The sequence below is a fragment of the Ranitomeya imitator genome, chromosome 6 (genome assembly GCF_032444005.1).
Source record: "Ranitomeya imitator isolate aRanImi1 chromosome 6, aRanImi1.pri, whole genome shotgun sequence".
NCBI classification, from domain to species: Eukaryota; Metazoa; Chordata; class Amphibia; order Anura; family Dendrobatidae; genus Ranitomeya; species Ranitomeya imitator.
In genome coordinates this window covers 64,252,974-64,280,286 of record NC_091287.1, presented here as the reverse complement: position 1 = coordinate 64,280,286, position 27,313 = coordinate 64,252,974, and the positions used below count along the sequence as shown (strand labels likewise).

At 42.6% G+C, this 27,313-nt stretch overlaps 1 protein-coding gene across 2 annotated transcripts in view; it reads left to right on the top strand.

Annotated features, from left to right (window-relative positions):
* Positions 1–27,313, top strand: part of DNAJB6 (DnaJ heat shock protein family (Hsp40) member B6) — a 133,141-nt gene that overhangs the window by 39,378 nt on the left and 66,450 nt on the right. For both annotated transcript variants that reach the window (XM_069729720.1, XM_069729721.1), the window contains exons 2-8: positions 1,284–1,374; positions 4,404–4,513; positions 5,409–5,474; positions 6,251–6,361; positions 9,262–9,390; positions 11,268–11,412; positions 22,361–22,431. In XM_069729720.1, the coding sequence (XP_069585821.1) occupies positions 1,310–1,374; positions 4,404–4,513; positions 5,409–5,474; positions 6,251–6,361; positions 9,262–9,390; positions 11,268–11,412; positions 22,361–22,431 (697 nt within the window). In that variant the 5' untranslated portion in view covers positions 1,284–1,309. The remainder of the gene's footprint in view (positions 1–1,283; positions 1,375–4,403; positions 4,514–5,408; positions 5,475–6,250; positions 6,362–9,261; positions 9,391–11,267; positions 11,413–22,360; positions 22,432–27,313) is intronic.

The window sequence follows — 27,313 nt, the reverse complement described above, 5'->3', positions numbered from 1 at the left end:
CGTTGCTACGTCACAAATAGCAACGATATCGTTAACAATATCGTTATGTGTGAAGGTACCTTACCGTGCGCAGTGTCATCAAGAAGTTTATAGCCCATGGCACTGTGGCTAACCTCCCTAGATGCGGACGGAAAAGAAAAATTGACAAGAGATTTCAACGCAAGATTGTGCGGATGTTGGATAAAAAACCTCGACTAACATCCAAACAAGTTCAAGCTGCCCTGCAGTCCGAGGGTACAACAGTGTCAACCCGTACTATCCGTCGGCATCTGAATGAAAAGGGACTGTATGGTAGGAGACCCAGGAAGACCCCACTTCTTACCCCGAGACATAAAAAAGCCAGGCTGGAGTTTGCAAAAACTTACCTGAAAAAGCCTAAAACGTTTTGGAAGAATGTTCTCTGGTCAGATGAGACAAAAGTAGAGCTTTTTGGGCAAAGGCATCAACATAGAGTTTACAAGAGAAAAAAAGAGGCATTCAAAGAAAATAACACGGTCCCTACAGCCAAACATGGCGGAGGTTCCCTGATGTTTTGGGGTTGCTTTGCTGCCTCTGGCACTGGACTTCTTGACAGTGTGCATGGCATTATGAAGTCTGAAGACTACCAACAAATTTGGCAGCATAATGTAGGGCCCAGTGTGAGAAAGCTGGGTCTCCCTCAGAGGTCATGGGTCTTCCATCAGGACAATGACCCAAAACACACTTCAAAAAGCACTAGAAAATGGTTTGAGAGAAAGCACTGGAGACTTCTAAGGTGGCCAGCAATGAGTCCAGACCTGAATCCCTGTGGAGAGATCTAAAAATGGCAGTTTGGAGAAGGCACCCTTCAAATATCAGGGACCTGGAGCAGTTTGCCAAAGAAGAATGGTCTAAAATTCCAGCAGAGCTTTGTAAGAAACTCATTGATGGTTACCGGAAGCGGTTGGTCGCAGTTATTTTGGCTGAAGGTTGTGCAACCAAATATTAGGCTGAGGGTGCCAATACTTCTGTCTGGCCCATTTTTGGAGTTTTGTGTGAAATGATCAATGTTTTGCTTTTTGCTTCATTCTCTCTTGTGTTTTTTCATTTAAGACAAATTAAATGAAGATAATACCAAGTTTGCAATCATTTTCAGGAAGAAACTGAGTATTATCTGACAGAATTGCAGGGGTGTCAATACTTTTGGCCATGACTGTATATACCCACCCACAAGACAAACCTCTGTGCAGTAGTAAGAGAAAAAAATAAATACAGAGTATGATATGTAATTTGACGTCATCATTATGCTTTTTTTTTTTTTCTAGGTTCCTTGACTCAATCTGTCTAAACCATGGTTGACTATTACCAAGTGTTAGGAGTTGATAGGAATTCTTCTCCGGAGGATATTAAGAAAGCGTGAGTAGTACATAAATAGTCTTTTCAGGTTTCTGGGATTATTATTTCTTGTCCACTTTCATCTACAACTGACTTTCTCTAAATATAAATGTGTTTCCTGTGCTTTTAAGACACAGTACGTACACATTTTGTTAACTGTCTAAATGCTTGTTTAGTAGTGATTAGCGAACGTGCTTGGATAAGGTGCTTCGGCATGCTCAAAAAATGTTTGAGTTCCTGCGGATGCACATTTCACAGCTGTTCAACAAATGCAGAGACAGCCTGTCTACACAATCCCTGCATGTGTTGCGACTGTTAAACAGCCATGAGAAAAACAACATATTTTTCGAAGACACTCGGTTAGCACACGAGCATGCTCGGATAACTCCTTATTCGAGCACGTTCGCTCATTACTATTGTTAAGCCATTTGTTATCTTCCACCCTCCCTATGCACCTTTAAGGAACTCAGTCAGCAGATTATTGCTCAATAATTTGAGAGCAGCATGATGTAGGGGCTGAGACCCTGATTCCAGCAAAGTCACTTTCTGGGCTGCACGCTGTCATTTTGATACAATCCTTGTTTTCGCTGCTGCAGATCTAGCAGAGCTCTGAATGCTGAGCTGTGTGTAACCCCGACCACATCACTGATTGGCAGCTGTAAGTAATTGTTGGGGGTGGGTTTACACACAGTAATTTGCTTGGACGTACCAGACACCTAGTCTGTAGTCATAATTTCCTGCTGATAAAACACCAATTTTCTTGAAACTGCAACAGGTAGCTTAGTAACTGACATATCACTGGAATCAGTCTCAGCCCGTACATCATGCTGCTCTCAGATTACTTGGCAAGAACCTGCTGACGGAATCCCTTTACCTGAGTATGCATTTATTCTCAGTGGGGTTTGGCAAGAAGCTGATCTTCTGTGAGTACAAATGATCAAGTGTGCTCAATTTCGAACATTCCAGATCTTTCTTCCACATCCCACCATTGTGTGTGTACCTTACTTTTAAAATATAAAAAAATCGTGGCTGATTCTTCATTTGTATAGGACACCATCATTTTTTTTTTTTTGACCTTGTCTTTATTCATTTTTTTTCACGCACTTTAAAGAGAACCGATCACAGGTTTTCCCTATATAAAGGAAGGCCACCACCACTTAACCCTCATGTTACATCATTTTAGTATGTTATATATGTCTCTAATCCGCTCCTCAGACCTTCGATTATACTCTGACAGGGCTGTCCAGTCCGATGAGTCTCTGGTCTTGATCCGGCGCCTCCTCTTGTATAGTACTATGCCACTATAGTACTTTGCTCTGCCCTTTGCAGGACAGAGGTGCGTCTGCACATGAGTGTAATTTGGAGATGTATGATATGTCATCCACATGAAGTCGTAGAAAGGGAGGAAGCACTGGATCAAGACTAGAGACGCTCATCAGCCTGCTGTGAGTGTACGAAAAGGTCTTTGTTATTTTTTGTGTTTTTCATACAGAATTGAAAACCTACATACAGCATTCTAACATGCCATACAGATGGTGGTGATATTACTTTATATTGGGATAACCTGGTGACAGGTTCCCTTTAACATGCACAGAGATGGATCTCTGTACACACCTTGTATAAACAATTGCTGCTTTTGCCTAAATGTACGAGGGGCGATCCAAAAGTAATGATAATCAATACTAAACACAATGAATATAGTCAAAAAATGTTTTTATTTTTTTTACATAGTCTCCTATCAAGTCTATACATTTAATCCATCTCTTTTCTAAACTTAGAATTCCCTTAGAAAAAAATTCTTGATCTTGACCCTCAAAAAAATCCCCAACAGCGGTTATCACGTCGCTATTGTCATCAAATTTCTTGCCCCGGAGGTGTTCCTTGAGCCGAGGAAAGAGAAAGAAGTCACTGGGGGCTAGATCTGGTGAATAGGGGGGGTGTTCCACCAGTTCTAAGCCCGCTTCTTGAATGGTAGCCATGGCAACTGCGGCTTTGTGAGCCGGCGCGTTATCTTGGTGAAACAGCACTCCAGCTCGCAGTTTGCCGCGCCTTTTCTCCTTGATAGCCTCCCACAATCTTCTTATTTGTTCTGCGTAGTAGGAGCCCGTAATAGTGGCTCCCTTCTCCAAATAGTCCACCATAATAATTCCTTCATCGTCCCAAAAAATGGACGCCATTCCCTTCCCTGCTGAGCTTGACACTTTGAATTTCTTCGGCATCGGTTCGTCGGCTCGTTTCCATGTCATCGATTGTTGTTTAGTTTCGGGATCAAAGTGGTGGATCCAGGTCTCGTCCATGGTCAAAAAACGTGACAAAAAATTTTCCTTGTCTGCTTGGAACTTTTCGAGATTTGCTATTGAAATGTCAACTCGTTTCTTCTTTTGCTCGTCTGTTAACATTTTTGGCACCCAACGCGCGGAGACCTTTCTCATATGCAATTCTTTTGCAAGGATTCTTTGAATACTGCCATATGAGATCCCTGTGACCTCAGCTACATGCCTGATAGTCACTCTTCGATCTGCCAATACAACTTCAACTTTTTTCACGTTTTCTTCATTGAGGGACGTGGATGGGCGTCCTTGACGATGTTCATCTTCCGTCGATGTTCTTCCCAGCTTAAATTCCTTGGCCCAGCGTACAACTGTGGAATATGGAGGAGAAGAGTCCCCCAATGTTTCCACCAAGTCGCTGTGTATGTCTTTGGTAGTCATTTTTTTTCAAGCAGAGGTATTTGATGACAGCTCTGAGCTCGTTTTTTTCCATTTTGATGTTCACTCCTCAGCAGTTCATATTCAAATGACTGTAGCTCCGGGAATCGTGGTCTATTTAAGTGATTTTTTTTTTTCCTGGACTAGTGGGTACCTAAGAGAGAAGAAAACATTTTATTTTAATTTGTGTGCAATAGAAATAACCGATTATCATTACTTTTGGATCGCCCCTCGTATATAGCAATTTTGTGAGTCATCGCACCATACACCTACATTATGTGCGTGGTTGGGTACGGATTCAGTCTCTTCAGAACTTGTCATTCTTTTTTCTGCTATTTGCAGATACCGCAGATTAGCCCTTAAATGGCATCCCGATAAAAATCCTGATAATAAAGACGAAGCTGAGAGGAAGTTTAAAGAAGTTGCAGAGGCATATGAAGTGTTATCTGATGGTAAGCCCTTCTGTCACTTTCCTACCCTAGCCTGTCATTGAGTGCCTATGAATATTGCTGCTGCGTTATCTGCCCCTCTAAGCGGGAAGCTTTTAGCCCCAGTAATGGCTATTAATTGAAGTGAATGATTCTTAAAAGTAGATGCACAGAATTGATAATTTGTGCATAGAGATTGCAGAGCCGAATATTTGTATATTGTGTGCATGTAAATAGCCTGGCACCCACACAGGAGCCATACACTGGGAATCGGATCATACATGTGTTCTTAATGGGGAAGAAAGGAGTAAGACGAAGTTGTCTCATTACACGTTTTGTATTAAAAGAAACGATCAGTTGACATTCAATTATATAATAAATGCATGGTCATTTTGTAGCAAAAGGTAAGGGTGCCCGGATTGCTGGGTCGGTTCTCAAATTGGTAGATGGAAAATAGATGCATCGTAGCTCCATCCCCCCAAAAAAAAAAAAATCAACATTTTTTTTTTGTCTTCATTAAAAGAACATGGCAAAAGGGGATATCCTATGCTTTTCAAGCACACGTCACAGCCATATTTCCCCATCATGGCACCGCCACCCCCTATACACAAGCACACGCTGGGGATCATACAAGTTCTGAGTAGGGAAGAGAGGAGTAGACATTTACCAGTTTCATCTTTTTGTTTCCAAGGGTGGTTTAAAGGGGTTGTCTCATTACAGATGTTATATTGAAATTGCTTTTTTAATTTGAGATTTCACTCACTGTTAAATCGCCAGCCTCAAAACTTGGCCTGTGCCTTCCAGACTGAGGTCTGTTCTGCATGGCTGAACCTCTCCTCTGCATTGCCTTGACCCTGTATCTGCAGCTTGTCACCCTCTTGTTTATAGAGAGCTTATTGTCTTTATATTTTTTTTTTAGCCAAGAAGAGGGATATCTATGACAAATTTGGAAAAGAAGGCTTAACAGGCGGAGGCGGTGGTGGTGGTAAGTAGTCTTGTGTATTTACCTATGTTATTAAAGGGAACCGGTCACCCCCAAAATGGAAGGTGAGCTAAGCCCACCAGCATCAGGGGCTTATCTACAGCATTCTGTAATGCTGTAGATAAGCCCCGATATATCCTGAAAGATGAGAAAAAGAGGTTATACTGTACTCACCCGGGGGCGGTCCCGGTTCGGTTCTGGTCCGATGAGTGTCGTGGTCCGGGGCCTCCCATCTTCTTACGATGACGTTCTCTTCTTGTATTCACGCTGCAGCTCCGGCGCAGGCGCACTTTGTCTGCCCTGTTGAGGGCAGAGCAAAGTAATGCAGTGCGCAGGCGCTGGGCCTCTCTGACCTTTCCCGGCACCTGCGCACTGCAGTACTTTGCTCTGCCCTTAACAGGGCAGACAAAGTTCGCCTGCGCCGGAGCCGCAGCGTGAAACCAAGAAAAGAACGTCATCGTATGAAGATGGGAGGCCCCGCACCGTGACGCCCATTGGACCAGAACCGGACCGGGACCGCCCCTGGGTGAGAATAATCTAACCTCTTTATCTCATCTTTCAGGATACATCGGGGGCTTATCTACAGCATTAGAGAATGCTGTAGATAAGCCCCTGATGCCGGTGGGCTTAGCTCATCTTTGATTTTGGGGGTGACAGGTTCCCTTTAATTGTGGATTACCATTCCATGAAATGACACCTAGATGAGAAGTTTAATTGGAAAAAAAAAACTTCTCTGTTTAATATGGCTTGAGTGATTTTTGTTTTTATGCTCCCTTTAGGTGGAAGTCACTATGACAATCCATTCGAGTTTGGCTTTCAATTCCGAAGCCCAGATGACGTCTTCAGGGACTTCTTTGGAGGAAGAGATCCATTTTCTTTTGACTTTTTTGGTATAGTATAAAATTTATAGCTTGTTTTGTTTTTGTTTTTTTTAATAAACTCCATATATTATATATTATATCTCCTCAAAGAAAAGCAATCCACAGCACTCCCAACTTTGTTCAGAGTTTCAGTCTTACAATGCTTTAGCCTCCCCGGTCTTTGTCAGACCTTGTGCATTACAAAAACATTGCATTTGAAAAATGTTAAGCCTTGTGAATATAGACTCTGAACAAGCGTCTCCTCTTCTTACACTTGTGTGTCCATGCACATGAGTACTATACTGCTTTCACCCATGTAGCAAGTACTATATTGAAAAGTGGGCTGCTGCTTAAAACTCACAGACTATATATATATATATATATATTATGATAAAGCATTTCTTAAAGGGGTTCTATCATATATGTGCAAGTTACCACCTATACACACAACTAACGCATAGAAAAAAATGTTTGCAAATAATAAACATCAACCAAAAAAAAGTTTGTTTAAATATGATCTTAAAAAGGTTGTCCACTACTTTAACATTGAGTTTTTCTTAGGATACGTCCTCAATGTCTGATCAGTGGGGGTGTTACACCTGGCACCCCTGCGTCATCCTTTCTCTGTGTTGGCGGCAGCCAGAACTGCCCCGTTGCAGAGCTGTACCACACTGCTCCGTCGACAGAATAGTGGCTGAGGCCGGGTACTGCTCATCTGCCCCCTACTGCTCTGAATAGTGGTGGATGTGAAGTTCACAGCTAGTATACAGTAGACCGAGCTCCGGCCAACACAGAAAACATCTGCTCGTCTGGGGTCCCAGGTGTTGTACACCCCCCCCCCATACTTATCAGACATTGATGACTTGTATTAAGGGTAGATCATCATTGTTAAGGTAATGAACGGTCTTTAACATCCATGTGTGAAGGATCTTTTCTATAATGCCTCTTTGAGGTCGGTTGCTCTTTCATACGTTCTGATATTTCTGGACCGGAGATATCCATGTATGTGTGTTTAATACTTGTGGCAACTGTGTCTCGCATCAGTATCACAAGTACCGACACCTGGGAATTAGCGGTGCTGTTCTCTGGTGCCGAGTGTTGAAGACCGCTCGTATTATTGTCCCCAGCTCTCGCTGCGATCCGCGCTAGCAGGAGTCCATGTTGAGATTTGTGTTCGACAGTTAACAGCGAGAGAAGGCGGCGGCTGATGGGAGTATTCATCAGCCGCCACCTGCGCAATAAATAAATAGAATAAAATGACGTGGGTTTTGTCTGTATTTTTGATAACTAGCCAGCCAAACCTGACAGCTGCGGGCTTCAACCATCAGCTGTCATCTTTAGGAAGGCTGGTTATCAAGATTAGAGGGGTTCCCACGCCATATTTTTTTAATTTAAATACATTTTTAAAAAAAACAAATATCGGACTGGTATCCCCCCCGTTCCCATTTTTGACAACCAGCCAAGCTGGTTGGCTGGTATTCACTGGTGAACTCACTGAGATGAACTGCGGTGAACTTACTGACTTTTTCTAATGGTGCTGAGGTCAATGCAGTTCAGGGTCCCGGCTGGGAATGCAGCCTCTGACCCGCTATAACCTCCATGTCATCACAAGTCATTGATGCTGCTCATTCCTCAGTGGTGCTCAGCCTGGACAGTCGCATCTTGGCACCTTCCAGGTTGAAAACTGTTTATCCCCAAACATATGGATTACGGCATGGGTCAGAACAAAAGACAGGTGAGGGGCATGTTTGTGGTTTTTAATTTTTATTACAGGAGACTGACTTCAGTGGAATAGGCGTTAGGGAAGTACTGTTTTAGTTTTTAAATAAAAAAGGAAAAGGTTTTTTGTTTTTTTTTTTGCTTTTATGTCAAATAAAGGTCTTTATTCTGGCCGTGTGTTTATTTACTATATAGCTATAGGATTAGTAATGGATAGGTGTCTTATAGACGCCTCTCATTACTAACCCATGGGCTAGATGTCACCAGGCAATAGAAAGATGACATCAACCCCACAAATGAATCCCACTTGCCACCACCACAGGGCAAGAGGGAAGAGACTGGCAAACTGCCAGAATTGGCACATCTAATGTGCGTTTTCTGGGGCTGCTATTTTTAGGCTGGGGGGCAGAGCAATATCCATGGTTTATCAGCTTGAGAATACCAGTCTCCAGCTGTCTTCTTTAGCTTGGCTGGTTGTAAAAAAATGGGGGACCCCACTTTGTTTTGCATAAATAATGAAAAAAAAATGAGGGGATCCCTCTATTCTTGATAACCAGACTTGCTGACGCTGACAACTGAGGTTTGCAGCTGTCAGTTTTGCCTGTCTGGTTATCAAAAATATAGGGGAACCCCACATTATTAATAGCGCTGGGGGCTGATGGATACTCTCATCAGCTGCTGCCTGCTCTTGCTGTTATCAGCCAAATACAACTCAACATTGTCCCCTACTAGTGTTGATCGCAGCACGAGCAGAGGACAGTGATGTGAGTTGTCTTCAGCGCCGTGAAATGGCGTGAACAGTACCGCTGATTCCCAGGCACCAGTACATATCACACTGACACATGGATGTCATAAATGTGCACATATACGGAATGTTTTTCGACCAGTGCTGCTGTTTAAAAAAAAAAAAGTCAGCATATTTTTGCCCGTGGATGCACAGTCTGTGGAAGCACGGTCTGTGGAAACACACTGATGTGCACAGGCCAATTCACTTCAATGGGTCTGTGTGCAAGTGTCTCTGGTACGTGTGAAAACGGTGACATATGAAAGAGCCCTTAACAGGTGTTTGGTAGTGCCAAAGAAGGCAGAGTCCTTATGGTGGCAGCAGCTCTCTCATTTGTCAGGAGGGGCTGTGATGCACAAATGGGGAAAATTCACATTAGTTGCAAAACGTCTTATGTTTATCAACTTTTATTGTTTTCTTGCAATAGAAGACCCTTTCGATGACTTCTTTGGAAACCGAAGAGGCAACAGGGGAAGCCGTAGGCCTGGAGGCTCCTTTTTTTCTGCTTTTGGAGGTTTCCCTAGTTTTGGTCCCAGCTTTAATTCGTATGATTCAGGTATGGTATTTGGATTATTTTGTTTGTTTTTGTTTTTTTCTCTTTTGAATGCTATCTTCATCAATAATTGTACCTTTTTATGTCTGAAAAGTATAAAGATACTTAATTTTTTGTTTTGTGTATATTTTAAACAACGATGCACACAATACCAAAAGATAAACTGCACTTCTAGTACAGACTAGTGTAAATCTTAAAATGAGGTTCAGAAGACAAACACTGCACTGTTATCTGCATTGTAAACTGTACTCTCAGCACGGTGCAGTCTATCTATGTAAGCATGCCACGTGTATGACCAGGCTTACAAGGTTGGAAAATGCCTTACCTCTTAGGCAGGGGTTCACACTTGCGTACCGGGGCTTTGCGAACGGCTGCATACTTCCTCCGTGAAGCTCCGCCCACATGCGGATGTATGTAGATGCGTCGTTTTGATGTGCCTGCCAACCACACGGGGACGCAAGTTGCGTTCTCGTTCGGTCGGCTGGTGTCAAAACGACAAATCCGCATGTCCTGCATACCCAATGTTAAAGATAGGTACGCAGGATGCATGCAGAAGTAGGCGGACCTAAACAGAAGAAATGCGGAAGTGGGCGGAGCTTCACGGAGGAAGTACGAAGCCGTCCGCAAAGTGTGAACCCGGCCTTACTGTGCATGTCTACAGGTTTCGAATCCACCCCCTCACCCCCATTTGATCCTAGCACTGAGTCTCCATTGCTGCTCATGGTGCTTACAACACTGCAACCAATCTCTGAGCTTGGCGATTTGCAAAGTCGTCTTTGGCAGAGCCACTGAGCTAGTTATTGGCTGCTGACAGTAAGACATCGGGAGTAGCGTTGGAGATTCAGCGCTGTACCTGATGTAGGGGAAGTCAGGCTGAGGTGTGGTCTTGGTTCCTCTATAGTTCAGCTATAGCCTTCCTCTGTTTTCTGTGACTAAGGCTGGTCAGGGACTTTCTCACTTTGGTGCATCACCCAAAAATGTGACCACATAGCAGTAAGTTTTGACCTCTTTCTTGCCTATCGGACCACTGTAAAAATGATTGCATAAAAATTTCTTTTTTGTTGCTAAAAGCCTAATCTAAGCAAAGCCTCCGAGGCACACACCCTCCGAAAAAGGAAAAGTTCAAGAGGAGTTCATTCTTGTCACTTGTGCTTATGTATGCATGAACTAAAATGCAGAAGCAACCAAAAATCTGTGACTCACATGTCTGCGCATCTGGATTGCAAAGTTGTTAAATGTCACGTTTACTTGCAGGGAGTCAGGTGTAAAAGTGCTCATTTTCTTTGCAAAAGAAAGAGGAAAAATAAAAGACCCTCGGGGATCACTAGAAGAGACAGCAATATGTGATGTTTCCTTGTGCTGTCACTTGCAGTTTAGCCACTTCCCACCCTCCCCTTATACTCAGAATAAGAAAGGCAGACCTTCTGTCCTGATATTAAGGTAGCTGAGATTTTGGATTTCTAAAAATACCAAGGTCGAAGTCCTTAAACTTCAGCTATCTGTAAACGGTTAAAGGGGTGTTGTCCGTTACTCAGACATCTTTCAATCAGCATGTTTTCATCCTGTAAAATAACACTTATACTCCCCTCCAGTGCCGACACTGTTTTAGCCGTGTTGTAGCTCTTTTTCCCGCGGATCCCATGACATTGTCATGCGATCCCTGATTCCAATCAGCATAGGCCTCACTTTCCCCATCTTCAGACAATTCAGACACCAATAGGAAGTGAGAGCTCCAGCTGTGGCTGAGTAGTGTGGACAACCCCTTTTAAGTACATGATCTATCTAATACATCCCTGGCAATAACCCCCCAAAATCCACATTCTGTATTATATTATCTGAAGCTTATTGGTGGTGGTAACATCTTATTCTTTAAAAAACAGGTTTTACTTCATCCTTTGGTTCCCTCGGACACGGTGGTTTCACTTCCTTCTCCTCTTCATCATTCGGTGGCTCTGGAATGGGCAACTTCAAATCTGTATCAACTTCGACCAAAATGATAAACGGCAGGAAAATTACAACAAAGAGGTAAGTTTACTCTGTAGTAGCATTTTCATTATTGTAATGAATTTATGGTGTAAGGCGCTCTTCCCAATGGTGGGGTGTGTGTATATATAAATATTATCTATTATATAAATATATATATTTTTGAATCATTTTCATTGACTTCAATTGTTTTGTTGGATTTCCGCCAGCATTTTCCCTTACATACAGGGGAACTTATAATAACTTCTATTTCATACGACAAACTTAATCTAAAGTTTGTAAACGTAGGATACAGATAATGTATCTGGTGCATCTCTTGCCGCAGAGCAAACGGAGATGTTCAGCCGTTTGGATGTGAAACTTCACCAATGTGTTAGTACATCTTGCACCGGAATGTCAGATCTACATCAGTTTTGCTGCATTGTAAATGTGCACTATAATTTCAATCAATTTCTGTAGTGTTATGCTTTGTTCACTGCCTGTGTAGTAACTTCTAGTTAGTACTCACTCAACGGTTGCTTTTAAGCACCATGGTTTTTTTTAGATCACCGCCGGAGTGGTATCACTATGTTCCCTGCCCCAGTACTATACCTGCCATCCGCCGTCTCCTGCTCTTTCCGGCGATGTTTCATCCTATTTTGCCTTCTTGTGACCTTAGGTTCTGACTGACCGTAAGTCAGAGGTAACGGTCACAAGCTCCGTGTAAGTGTGAGAGCTGCAAACAGTGGAGCGATCTGGCAGGTCACAAATGGCAGAAGACGGCAACTGGTCAATTATATTACCAGGGGCAGGGAACATATATTAATAATACCTTTCCAGCTGTGAAATAGTAATAAAAATAAAAAAAAAGTGTTGCTTTTAAATAACTCGACATATACGCTAAGCTTTTGTGGCAATACACATAATCCAATATGCGTTTCCAGAATTGCAGTAAAGACTATGGGGAAAGAAATGCTTTTTAACCCCTTAATCCCATTAGAGCTACTGTGTTGAGGTGACCTGGGACTTAATTCCCAGTGACGGAATAGTACGTCCAGCGCGATCAGCCGTGCTGACTGTCGCAGCTGACATCCGGCACTATGTGCCAGGAGCGGTCACGGACCGCTCCTAGCACATTAACAACCGGAACACTGCGATCAAACATGATCGCAACGTTCCGGCGGCATAGGGAAGCATCGCGCAGGGAGGGGGCTCCCTGCATGGTTCCCTGAGACCCTCGGAGCAACGCAATGTGATCGCGTTGCTCCGAGGGTCTCCTACCTCCTCCTCCGTGCAGGCCTGGATCCAAAATGGCCGCGGGGGGCCTTCCGGGTCCTGCTTTAAAGCTTTCAAGCGCCTGCTCCGAGCAGGAGCCAGGAAGCCTCCCTGCAGATCTGACACAGTGCACTGCAAAATGTCAGATCAGCGATCTGATAATATATAGTAATGTCCCCCCCGGGGCAATGTAACAAAAAGTAAAAAATTTTTACATGTGTAAAAATAAATAAATAAATAAAAAATTACTAAAAGAAAATATATTGTTCCAATAAATACATTTCTTTAAATAATAATCCGTAACAACCCAACCTATAAAACTGTCCCACTAGTTAACTGCTTCAGTGAACACCGTTAAAAAAAAAAAAAAAAAAAAAAAAGGCAAAAAGTGACGCTTTATCATGCCGCCAAACAAAAAGTGGAATAACACGTGATCAAAAAGACGGATATAAATAACCATGGTACCGCTGAAAACGTCATCTTGTCCCACAAAAAACGAGCCGCCATACAGCGTCATCAACGAAAAAATTAAAGTTATAGTCCTCAGAATAAAGCGATGCAAAAATAATAATTTTTTTATATAAAATAGTTTTTATCGTATAAAAGCGCCAAAGCATAAAAAAATTATATAAATGAGGTATTGCTGTAATCGTTCTGACCCGAAGAACAAAACTGCTTTATCAATTTTACCAAATATGGAACGGTATAGGCCCCACAAAAGAAATTCATGAATAGCTGGTCTTTGTTCATTCTACCTCACAAAAATCGGAATAAAAAGCGATCAAAAAAGTCACGCAAAAAACGACCTCACATGACTGTGGACCAAAATATGGAAAAATTATAGCTCTCAAAATGTGGAGACGCAAAAACTATTTTTTGCAACAAAAAGCATCTTTTAGTGTGTGACGGCTGCCAATCATAAAAATCCACTAAAAAACCCGCTATAAACCCCCCTCATCACCCCCTTAGTTAGGGAAAAATAAGAACATTTTAAAAAATGTATTTATTTCCATTTTCCGGTTAGGGTTGGGGCTAAAGTTAGGGTTGGGATTACATTTACGGTTGGGGTTAGGGTTATGGTTGGGATTAGGGTTAGGGATGTGTTTGGGTTGGGGTTTCAGTTAGAATTGGGGGTTTCCACTGTTTAGGCACATCAGCTTCTCCAAGCGCGACATGGCATCCGATCTCAATTCCAGCAAATTCTGCGTTGAAAAAGTAAAACAGTGCTCCTTCCCTTCCAGCTCTCCCGTGCGCCCCAACATATGGGGTATCTGCGTACTCAGGACAAATTGGACAACAACTTTTGGGGTCCAATTTCTCCTGTTACTCTTGGGGAAAACACAAAACCAGGGGCTAAAAAATAATTTTTGTGGGAAAAAAATATTTTTTATTTTCACGGCTCTGCGTTATAAACTGTAGTGAAACACTTGGGGGTGCATAGATCTCACAACACATCTAGATAAGTTCCTTGGGGGGTCTAGTTTCCAATATGGGGTCACTTGTGGGGGTTTCTACTGTTTAGGTACATCAGGGCTCTGCAAATGCAACATGATGCCTGCAGACCAATCCATCTAACTCTGCATTCCAAACGGCGCTCCTTCCCTTCCGAGCTCTGCCATGCGCCCAAACGGTGGTTCCCTCCCACTTATGGAGTATCAACGTACTCAGGACAAATTGGACAACAACTTTGGGGTCCAATTTCTCCTGTTACCCTTGGTATAAAAAACAAACAAATTGGAGCTGAAGTAAATTTTTTGTGAAAAAAAAATTAAATGTTCATTTTTTTTTTTTATTTTTTTTTAACATTCCAAAATATCCTGTGAAACACCTGAAGTGTTAATAAACTTCTTGAATGTGATTTTAAGCACCTTGAGATGTGCAGTTTTTAGAATGGTGTCACACTTGGGTATTTTCTATCTAGACCCCTCAAAGTGACTTCAAATGTGATGTGGTCCCTAAAAAAAAAAAAAAAATGGTGTTGTAAAAATGAGAAATTGCTGGTCAACTTTTAACCATTAGGGTATGTGCACACTTATTCCTGAGGTTTGCGGATTTTTCCACAGTGGATCTGTGAAAACCGCAGGTAAAAGGCACTGCTTTTTACCTTCGGATTTCCTGTGGAATTATCGCGGATTTACCACGATTTTTGTGCGGATTCCACTGCGGTTTTACACCTGCGGTATTCTATTATGGAGCAGGTGTAAAACGCTGCGTATTCCGCACAAAGAATGGACATGCTGCGGAATGTAAACAGCTGCGTTTCCGCACTTTTTTTTCCCGCAGCATGTGCACTACGGATTGCGTTTCCCATAGGTTTACATGGTACTATAAACGCATGCGGAAACGCTGTGGATCTGCAGCGTGTGAACATAGCCTTATAACTCCCTAACAAAAAAAAATTTTGATTCCAAAATTGTGCTGATGTAAAGTTAAACATGTTGGAAATGTTACTTATTAAGTATTTTGTGTGACATATCTCCGTGATTTAAGGGCATAAAAATTCAATGTTGGAAAATTGCAAAATTTTCTAACTTTTCGCCAAATCTCCGTTTTTTTCACAAATAAACACAGGTAATATCAAAGAAATTTTACCACTATTATGAAGTACAATATGTTAGAATCATCTGGATCCGTTGAAGAGTTATAACCTCACTAGATGGTGGCCCGATTCTAACGCATCGGGTATTCTAGAATATGCATGTCCACGTAGTATATTGCCCAGCCACGTAGTATATTGCCCAGCCATGTAGTATATTGCCCAGCCACGTATGTCACAGATTAAAAAATAAACGTATACTCACCTTCCGAGGGAGCCCTTGTAGTCATGTCGGCTGTGTGCGGTGCACTCTGCAGCTTCCGGTCCCAGGGTTGGTAGCGCAGGACCCGTGATGACGTCGCGATCACATGACCGTGACGTCATGGCAGGTCCTTCTCGCGCAGGACCTGTGATGAGGTTGCGGTCACATGACCATAACGTCATGGCAGGTCCTTGTCGCACACCATCCTTGCATCGGAACCTGCCACTTGCATGGAGCAGTTACCGGAGCGTGGCGAGGAGCGGGAAAGACGGCGGAGGGGGGAGTATATAATGATTTTTAATTTTTTTTTAACTTTTAACATTCGATCCTTTTACTATTGATGCTGCATAGGCAGCATCAATAGTAAAAACTTGGTCACACAGGGTTAATAGCGGCATAACGTGGTCTGTTACCGCCGGCATTAACCCTGTGTGAGAGGTGACCCGAGGGGAGTATGCGGGCGCCGGGCACTGACTGCGGGGAGTAAGGAGCGGCCATTTTCTTCCAGACTGTGCCCATCGCTGATTGGTCGTGGCTGTTTTGCAGCGACTTGGATTTCCTTGGCAGACAGAGGCCGCGACCAATGAGTATCCGTTACAGAAAGACAGACAGACGGAAGTTACCCTTAGACAATTATATAGTAGATAAAAGGACAGTGGTCAGAATTGTAAAAATTGGCCCGGTAATTAATGTGCAAACCACCCTTGGGGGCTAAGGGGTTAAAATATTTTGAGTTTGCCACATTTTTTGGCTATTGCATTCACTTTACTGACAGACACACCCCAGGTTTAAATTGTGCAACAAGAAGATTCCCCAATCTGCTGCGCCCATTTGTTTTCAGCACTCCCATTCAGAATGGATGGGTGACATATGTTGGACCTCTGCTCCATTCAGGTTAGGGGTGTGGGTCCCAGTGATCGGACCTGCAACAAGTGCTAATTAATCCCGAGCCATGGATAGAAGATGACTTTTAATCTTTGTACATAGTATGACGTTTAACCCCTTCCTGACCTATGACGCATACGCTGCGTCATGAGTCGGTGCCAATCCGACCTGTGACGCAGCATATGCGTCAGAGGGATCGCGTCCCTGCAGATCGGGTGAAAGGGTTAACTCCAATTTCACCTGATCTGCAGGGACAGGGGGAGTGGTACTTCAGCCCAGGGGGGGTGGCTTCACCCCCCACCCAATCAGAGCGACTTGTAATATTTCACCTATGAAAACTGGTGAAATATTACAATCCAGCCATGGCCGATGCTGCAATATCATCGGCCATGGCTGGAAACCCTGATCTGCCGCCCACCGCCACCGATCTCCTCCCCAGTCCTCCGTTCTGTCCTGTACATTGCTCTGCTCCCCTCCGTCCGCCTGTCTGCTCCCCCGTCCTCCTGGCCGCTCAACCCCCCCCCCCCCCCAAATGGCGGGCGCATACGCAGATTCCTTCCAGGTACATTTTGATCACTGTGATAAAACCTAAGTAAATGACCCATCCCCCCTTTATCACTCCCATAGGTAGGGACAATAATAAAATAAGGAAAATATATACATATATATTTTCCCACTAGGGTTAGGGTTGCAATTAGGGTTAGGGTTGCAATTGGGGTTAGAATTAGGCTATGTGCACACGGTGCGGATTTGGCTGCAGTGTTCCATCAGGTTTACAGTACTATCTAAACCTATGGAAAACCAAATCCGCTGTGCCCATGGTGCGGAAAATACCACGCGGAAACGCTGCGTTGTATTTTCCGCAGCATGTCAATTCTTTGTGCGGATTCCGCAGCGTTTTACACCTGCTCCTCAATAGGAATCCACAGGTGAAATCCGCACAAAAAACTTGTGAAGCACTTGGGGGTTCAAAGTGCTCACCACACATCTAGATAAGTTCCTTGGGGGGTCTAGTTTCCAAAATGGAGTCACTTGTGGGGGGTTTCTACTGTTTAGGCACATCAGGGGCTCTGCAAATGCAACATGATGCCCGCAGACCATTCCATCAAAGTCTGCATTTCAAAAGTCACTACTTCCCTTCCGAGCACTGACGTGTGCCCAAACAGTGGTTTACCCCCACATATGGGGTATCAGCGTACTCAGGACAAACTGGACAACAAGTTTTGGGGTCCAATTTCTCCTGTTACCCTTGTGAAAATAAAAAAAATTGCTTGCTAAAAAATAATTTTTGAGGAAAGAAAAATTATTTTTTATTTTCACGGCTCTGCGTAAGGCTAGGTTCATACTGCGTTAGTGCAGTCCGTTCAACACATCTGTTAAACGGACTGCACTAACGCAAGTGCCGGCGTTTGCACAGCGCTTGCACAGATAAAGCATCTGCTAGCTCCATCTGCGCTAGCAGTGACTGACCCGGAAACGCTGCAGCCCGCGTCTCTGGTCCGTCACTCAATGACGGCACATCGCTAGCGCATGCCCATTGTGGGCATGTGCTAGCGATGCATCTGCCATTGAAAGTAATGGGGGTGTTAACTGACTACGTTACACCGCGTTATGCTGCGGTGTACCGTAGTCAGTTAAACGGGTCACACTAACGCAGTGTGAACCCAGCCTTATAAACTTCTGTGAAGCTCTTGTGGGTTTAAAGTGGTCACCGCACATCTAGATTAGTTCCATGGGAGGTCTAGTTTCCAAAATGGGGTCACTTGTGGGGGAGCTCCAATGTTTAGGCTCACAGGGGCTCTCCAAACGCGACATGGTGTCAGCTAACGATTGGAGCAAATTTTTCATTCAAAGTCAAATGGCGCTCCTTCCCTTCTGAGCCTTGCCGTGTGCACAAACAGTGGTTTGTGACCACATGTGAGGTATCGGTGTACTCAGGAGAAATTGCCCAACACATTTTAGGATCCATTTTATCCTGTTGCCCATGTGAAAATGAAAAAATTGAGGCTAAAAGAATTTTTTTGTGAAAAAAAAGTACTTTTTCATTTTTATGGATCAATTTGTGAAGCACCTGGGGGTTCAAAGTGCTCACTATGCATCTAGATAAACTCCTTGGGGGGGGTCTAGTTTCCAAAATGGGGTCACTTGTGGGGGAGCTCCAATGTTTAGGCACACGGGGGCTCTCCAAACGCAACATGGTGTCCGCTAAAGATTGGAGCCAATTTTTCTTTGAAAAAGTCAAATGGCGCTCCTTCCCTTCCAAGCCCTGTCGTGCGCCCAAACAGTGGTTTTCCCCCCACATATGGGGTATCAGCGTACTCGGCACAAATTGTACAATAACTTTTGGGGTCCAGTTTCTCCTTTTACCCTTGGGAAAATAAAAAAAATTGTTGCTAAAAGATCATTTTGTGACTAAAAAGTTAAATGTTAATTATTTCCTTCCATGTTGCTTCTGCTGCTGTGAAGCACCTGAAGGGTTAATAAACTTCTTGAATGTGGTTTTGAGCACCTTGAGGGGTGCAGTTTTTAGAATGGTGTCACTTTTGGGTATTTTCAGCCATATAGACCTCTCAAACTGACTTCCAATGTGAGGTGGTCCCTAAAAAAAAAAAATGGTTTTGTAAATTTCGTTGTAAAAATGAGAAATTGCTGGTCAAATTTTAACCCTTAAAACTTCCTAGCAAAAAAAAAAAAATGTTTCCAAAATTGTGCTGACGTAAAGTAGACATGTGGGCAATGTTGTTTATTAACTATTTTGTGTCACATAACTCTCTGGTTTAACAAAATAAAAATTCAAAATTTGAAAATTGCAAAATTTTCAAAATTTTTGCCAAATTTCCATTTTTTTCACAAATAAACACAAATTATCGACCTAAATTTACCACTAACATGAAGCCCAATATGTCACGAAAAAACAATCTCCGAACCGCTAGGATTCGTTGACGCGTTCCTGAGTTATTACCTCATAAAGGGACACTGGTCAGAATTGCAAAAAACGGCCAGGTCATTAAGGTCAAAATAGGCTGGGTCATGAAGGGGTTAAGGGAGCACGTCCAGCTATGTGCCAAAGCAAAACTGTCAGCTGAAATTACATTACATATTTAAGTCTAAAGTATATGGCCAAGTCATATGAGATATGTAGTCCCCGGATGGCTTATCAAAGTAGGTGGGGTTTTTTAGTTTTTTTTTTTTTTTTTAGTTTTTTTTTTCCCCCTTAAAGGATAAAGTACTGCTGATGGCAAAGCTTTCAGGGAAGAGAACCTTCTGTCTGTTGCATGTTTTGTTTTTTCCTCACCATGGAAACACAATAAAAGCTCCTCTGAAATCCATTATCTTGGTGACAATGTGTTTTATAGACTTAAGGCATTGGTTCTCTATTGAACTGTCTCATATGTCAAAATAAACAAAGAAAATGTGAGAGCAGCTCCCTGGAACCATTCCTCAGTGGTGCACGGCACAAAGCCAGGTCAAGATGGGGGAATCGGAGGAAGACTTCTGGCTTCTGACCTGAAAAATTGGAACTCAAACTATGAAAATATTGAAATACATTTTTATTCTGCGCTTTTCCTTACACAGGCTGGCACTAGTTGGACATAAGAAATGGTCACAACTAGTCACCAATTTGCATACATTTCTGGGCGTGAATGGAGGAATGACCTAAAGCAGAGATGATTAATATTCTATGGAGAATACAAGTAATTTACTTTATCGGCTATGTCAGGAATGGTGACAGATCTTTACAGGGAGCCTGTCAGGACAGTTTTGCTAATGAATCCACAGGTGTGGCTGTATAGGCAGTAGAGCAGCAATAGAAATGATGCCTGTATTGTAGTAATCCTATGTGCCAGTATTTAAAGCCAAACGCATTACCCGGAAAGTGCACAGGGGCATATGGTGCACTGAAATGCCTCAAATGCATATAAAGGGGTTTTCCCACAAAGTTGATTTTAAAGTTAATGTTAATCAATAGATCTTTGGCATAATAACTTCCACAGTTGGATTTATTTAAAAAAAAAAAATGTCCCTGTGCTGAGATAATGTTATAAATATTCTCCTGTTGTGTACTGTGTAATTGCTGTGTCTGACTGTGCAGAAACCAGGTCTGATCACCGCTCCTGGCAGGGGAGGAAGCAAAAGAGTATACAGACATTACAGCATGGGATCACAACTGACTCTTTTTGTGAGATAAAGCTTTTCCATGCCTTTTTTTTTTTTTTTTTTTTTTTACGTTTTACCTCCAAATATTTACGATCTTGTGTTAAGTCTTTTGCTTCCTCCCCTTCCCAGGAGCTGTGGTATGATCAGACCTTGTTCCTGTACGGTCAGACACAGCCATTACACAGTACACAGCAGGGGAACAGGTTTTAGATCATCTCAGCACAGGGACATTTTATTTAATCACATCCAATTGTAGAAGTTATTATTCCAATAGCTATAGGCTAAAATGAACGGTTTGTGGGAAAACACCTTTAACCCCTATCTGACCTTGGACGGGATAGTACGTCCAAGGTCAGATCCCCTGCTTTGATGCAGGGCTCCGCGGTGAGCCCGCATCAAAGCCGGGACATGTCAGCTGTTTTGAACAGCTGACATGTGCCCGTAATAGGCGCGGGCAGAATCGCGATCTGCGCGCACCTATTAACTAGTTAAATGCCGCTGTCAAACGCAGACAGCGGCATTTAACTACCGCTTCCGGCCGGGCGGCCGGAAATGACGTCATCACCGACCCCCGTCACATGATCGGGGGTCGGCGATGCGTCTCCATTGTAACCATAGAGGTCATTGAGACCTCTATGGTTACTGATCGCCGGTGGCTGTGAGCACCACCCTGTGGTCGGCGCTCACAGCACACCTGCATTTCTGCTACATAGCAGCAGCAGATCGCTGCTATGTAGCAGAGGCGATCGCGTTGTGCCTGCTTCTAGCCTCCCATGGAGGCTATTGAAGCATGGCAAAAGTTAAAAAAAAAAAAAAAAAAAAAAGTTGAAAAAAATGTTAAAAAAATAAAAAAAATGTAAAAGTTTAAATCACCCCCCTTTCGCCCCAATCAAAATAAATCAATAAAAAAATATCAAATCTACACATATTTGGTATCGCCGCGCTCAGAATCGCCCGATCTATCAATTAAAAAAAAAGCATTAACCTGATCGCTAAACAGCGTAGCGGGAAAAAAATTCGAAACACCAGAATTATGTTTTTTTGGTCGCCGCGACATTGCATTAAAATGCAATAACGGGCGATCAAAAGAACGTATCTGCACCGAAATGCTATCATTAAAAACATCATCTCGGCACGCAAAAAATAAGCCCTCAACCAACCCCAGATCACGAAAAATGGAGACGCTACGAGTATCGGAAAATGGCGCAATTTTTTTTTTTTTTTTTTTATTATTAGCAAAGTTTGGAATTTTTTTTCACCACTTAGATAAAAAATAACCTAGTCATGTTAGGTGTCTACGAACTCGTACTGACCTGGAGAATCATAATGTCAAGTCAGTTTTAGCATTTAGTGAACCTAGCAAAAAATCCAAACAAAAAACAAGTGTGGGACTGCACTTTTTTTGCAATTTCACCGCACTTGGAATTTTTTCCCGTTTTCTAGTACACCACATGCTAAAACCAATGATGTCGTTCAAAAGTACAACTCGTCCCGCAAAAAATAAGCCCTCACATGGCCAAATTGACGGAAAAATAAAAAAGTTATGGCTCTGGGAAGGAGGGGAGTGAAAAACGAACACGGAAAAACGAAAAATCCCATGGTCATGAAGGGGTTAAGGCTCTATTTGTATGTGGACTTGAAGCTCATTTTTCTCAGCCACAGTACATCAGATTACTGTAAGACTTATAATTTTTATTGTTGCACTAGTTTCAATAGTAAACTTGTCCTGACAGATATACAAATTCATTTCTCCCTATTTTAAGACTTCATGGAGTAGTGTATTTGGGTTTGTTGGAGCAGATGGCTTTTTTTTGTGTGTACTAATTACTGCTGCTGTAAGCGACTCAGAAAATCTTTTTGAACCACACACCAATCATCTAATGTCTGTTTTTCAGGATTGTTGAGAACGGACAGGAACGTGTTGAAGTTGAAGAAGACGGTCAGTTAAAGTCCTTAACAATAAATGGTAAGGAGCAGCTGCTACGCTTGGATAACAAGTAAATTCAACGCACGCATGTATCAGAAATAATAACCTAAACAAGCGCCCATTTGTGGATTATCAGGAACATTTTTGAAGAAATCTAAAGAACTTGTCTGTGCGTAATCTAAGACATAACTAAAGGAAGCTCGTGGAGAGTTTCTGGTATTTGTCATAGACTCTCAGTTCAAATTTGGGACCACGCTCATAGGACCATACACATTTTCTTTTTTTGTTAATATATTGTTTTCTTCTGTGTCTTAATATCGTACATTTCTGTATGCACTTTAAGCGTTTACTTTCGAATTCCCGGAGAGGGTCGCGCTTTGCAGCCCTCCCTGGTAGCAGAAGGGTTAAACAAGAAGTGAGCCGTGATATTTCATTAGTGGTGGAACGAAACGTTCACTAACCGCATGACATGTTTTACTCATTTTGTATGAATTGTGAACCAAGTGTTAGCTGTCCTACCTGCTATTAATCCAACTTTCCCAGCAAAACGTGTTTTATTGTACGGACTCCATCTTCTTAAAATAGAGGATGCGGAACGAAGACGGATTTCCACGTTCTTTATTTTCAGGTTTGTTTTCTATCTGTGCATGAGTTCTGACGGTTTGCTTTCTGAACGCAGTTTTGTAACTTCGCCGAGCGAGAGATTACCTTTTTTTTTTCTTTTTGTCATTTGCTAAAAAGTTGGATTTGAATAAATGCTAATGTTTGTAGTGCATTCTTTTATTCCTGGCACTTGTAGCATTCTTGTGTTTGTGGGTACTTTTGGTCACGTTCACACAGATGGGCCGCCACACGAATCCCGCACTGATTAAAAAAGGGAAAAAAAGGGGGGGTTTCTTCCAAGCCAAATTCCCGGCTGCACTCTTTAACACTCGCTTTTGCTTCTCTTGTGTGATCTTCTCAACTCCGAACCACAAAATGGAGAAATCTTGCTTGTAATGGTCTGCATAGTCTGAGGAATCCAATTCCTTCACTGTCACTACACCACTGAAGGATAGCTGAATTTGTGCATGTGCACCTCACCGGGCATGTGTGCAGGGGAACAGTACATCATATGGGTTTATTTAGAATATGTAGGGAAGATTCATTTTCATTACATGTTCTTGAAAAATTGCAACCAAGATTTTTCCATGTTCCCTGCTTCAGTTCTGTAGCGTATCGTCTCACCTCTGTAGCTGTCCAGTCACTACACTAATATAGTGCTAGGGTCCATACAAATGAGGAAATAATTTAATTCTTATATATTGGATGCCCTGTCAAGGTGCTTTTTGAAGGGTTAAAGTCAACCTGGCAGGACAATTATATTTATTTTTGTATGCATGCATTTGGACTAAAAATAATTTTTGCAGTTCAAATTTATTAAAAAGTTTGCACGATTTGCCTTTTGCAGGCTTTGTTTCCTGCACATTTAACTTTTAGGTCTGGTCAGAAGTTAAAGGAGCTCTGAAAAGGACAGATAAAAGCTTACAAACTCAATGACAAATTGTCGTAGTGAGCTCACTAATGAATTCTCAGTTACCTCATTCTGCAGCCGACTATACACATTGCAACACAGAGGCTATAGAAGGGAAATGACGCAAAATGTTTAATGAAACCCAACTGCAAAAAAAATTTCTTCAGCTCCAATTACATGCATTTTAGCAAAAGTGAAAAAAAAATTGTCCCCAAATGTGGAAGTTCCCTTAATTGTAGGCCTGGAACAACTCTATACATTTAAATAAATACCGTATATACTCGAGTATAAGCCGACCCCCCTAATTTTGCCACAAAAAACTGGAAAAACTTAATGACTCGAGTATAAGCCTAGGGTGTAAAATGCAGCAGCTACTGGTAAACTTCAAAAATATAATGTTCCATAAAGTTCATGATGGGCCCATATAATGCTCCATACAGTTGATGGTGGGCCCATATAATGCTCCATACAGTTGATGATGGGCCCATATAATGCTCCATAAAGTTGATAATGGGCCCATGTAATGCTCCATAAAGTTGAAGATGCTCCATAGAAAAACATGCCCCATGTAATGCTGCATTAAAGTTCATTATGGCCCCATAAGATGCTCCATTTAAAACTGTGCCATATAGAATGCTCCATACATTTCATTATTGCCTCATAGATGCTCCATATAAAGCTTTGCCATATAGAATGCTCCATGCAATTCATTATCGCCCCATAGATGCTCCATATAAAGGTGTGCCATATAGAATGCTCCATACATTTCATTATTGCCCCATAGATGCTCCATATATCTGTGCCATATAGAATGCTCCATACATTTCATTATCGCCCCATAGATGCTCCATATAAAGGTGTGCCATATAGAATGCTCCATACATTTCATTATTGCCCCATAGATGCTCCATATATCTGTGCCATATAGAATGCTCCATACAATTCATTATCGCCCCATAGATGCTCCATATAAAGGTGTGCCATATAGAATGCTCCATACATTTCATTATCGCCCCATAGATGCTCCATATAAAGGTGTGCCATATAGAATGCTCCATACATTTCATTATTGCCCCATAGATGCTCCATATAAAGGTGTGCCATATAGAATGCTCCATACATTTCATTATTGCCCCATAAGATGATCCATATATAGTGGTGCCACATGTAAAGCTGATGCAAAAAAAAAAAATTAAAAAAAATGACACTCACCTCTCCTTGCTTGCTGCCCGCTGCTCCTCAGTGTCCCCTCTAACTGCACTGACTGTTCAGGCAGAGGGCGGCGCGCACACTAATACGTCATCGCGCCCTCTGACCTGAACAGTCACAGCAAGAGGACGGGAAGACGGAGCGGCGCCCGGAGGGTGGAACGCGGACAGGTGACTATGAAATACCTGCTCCGGCGTGGTCCCTGGCAGCTTCTCCTGGACAGATGGTCTCCGGCGTCCGCAGCTTCTTCCTGTAGTAAGCGGTCACGTGGGACTGCTCATTACAGGAATGAATATGTGGCTCCACCCCTATGGGAGTGGAGTCCATATTCATTACTTTAATGAGCGGTCCCACATGACCACTGAACAGAGGAAGAGCTGCAGCACCGAAGACCGTGGGACGGGCAGGGACGGCGACAGGAGCGCCGGGACTAGGTGAGTATATGACAGTCCTCTCTCCCCCTCACCCGCCGACCCCACCGCCGATCATGACTCGAGTATAAGCCGAGGGGACTTTCAGCCCCAAAATTTGGGCTGAAAATCTCGGCTTCTACTCGAGTATATACAGTAATACCAAGAAAAGAAAATTAGACCCATTTCTGTATCGAGATAATTACAAATCTCAGGGATACCTACATAACTACATATCAGAGCCTTAAGGTTCTGATCAATACATCTAAGGGACTGCTCAAAAATCTAATGCTGATATCGCAGGGAAAACCCATTTAAGAACCTAGTAATGTAATGACGAAATTATTTTGAAAAACTAATCTAGAAATCTAGTTCCACATGTTTTTCTGCTCTGCATCCCACCATCTTATATCACGGTTGTACACTATTATAATATCGTCAATATTTCCAATCAAAATCCGTTTCTGTAAATTCAGTTTTACTGGTTTCTTGTGATTAGTTTTGACCATGTAAAACTGCTGGTGGTGTCAGACCGGAGAGGAGTTACTGTACTGCTTTACCAGAATGCAATAATCGCCCTCCAATAATGGTCCCTAAGGCCGAATCCATGCTTATAAACTGTTTGAATCTGATGCGGAATGTTTTGGCATCCATGTATTGCCCCTACACGTCATGTACCCATTCATTGAAATGTATGCATTTGATGTTAGTCAGGCAAGCCTATCCTTTTTTCTTTCTTTCTTTTTGGTTGGGCACTACTGCCTTTGTCTGGGGCAAGGTAAAGGTTGTGTGAAGTCCTTCCATGGTTAATCCTTAGGGATGAGCGAATAGCTTTGGATAACTCCTTATATGAATAGCTGTAGCACTTACTGAATAGCTGCATCGGACACCTGGAGCGCTCCCGATCATCAGCTGTTCGGCACCGTAGTTGTGTGACAGTCACAGCACATGTATGGAGAGCCTGTTTGCTGTGCCCTCCAGGGATTTGTTGTGACTGTCACACGACCACGACACATACAGCTGCGGTGCCGAACAGCTGATCATCGGGAGCGCTCCAGGTTACCGAGGCAGCTATTCGGATAAGCACTTACCTGAAGCTATTCGCTTATCCTTATTAATCCTGTCTTTAGAAATGGGTATTGTTGGAACATGCTTGTAAATACAAGCAATGTGCTGCTTACTAAAACTTGCACCCTTCCTCCGATTCAAATTTTTTTATGTTTACAGCTCATTGCTGTGGAAACTGACCACCTCTGGTAGACTGCAGAACAGGCATAGTGCTTGCATGCTTTTTTTTTTATTTGATTTTGCAAGCACTGTTTGAAGCTGCTACGTTCTCTGGAGAACACCGTTGCCTGTTAATTTGACCAGCTTCCACGCAAGACGGCAGCAGTGGTCGGTCTCCTAGTTCACAAGCTGTAAACAAGTGTTAAGAGAATAGCTACAAATTTTAATAAGTAGTAAACTGAAAAACATTCTTGTTTTTATCATCCCTATCCATCTATGATGATGGGAGTAATCCTTTTTTTATACAGAGAGCATTTGGCTTCAAGTGCCATCTTTGTAGCACATATGGGCGCAGTGCGTGCTGGAATCAGATTTGGCTTTCTTATTGCTGCTGTGACTCTACACTTCTCCTATCTAGCACCATCAGCAGCTTTGCAAAATCCAAACTGACAGGAAACCTTGAAGCAGCTTACAAAAGTGTTTTCCAATACATACACTTTGCTTAGTGCCATATATACACTGAGAAAATTGTAGGGTTTCCCAATGATGTTTCCTCTGCATG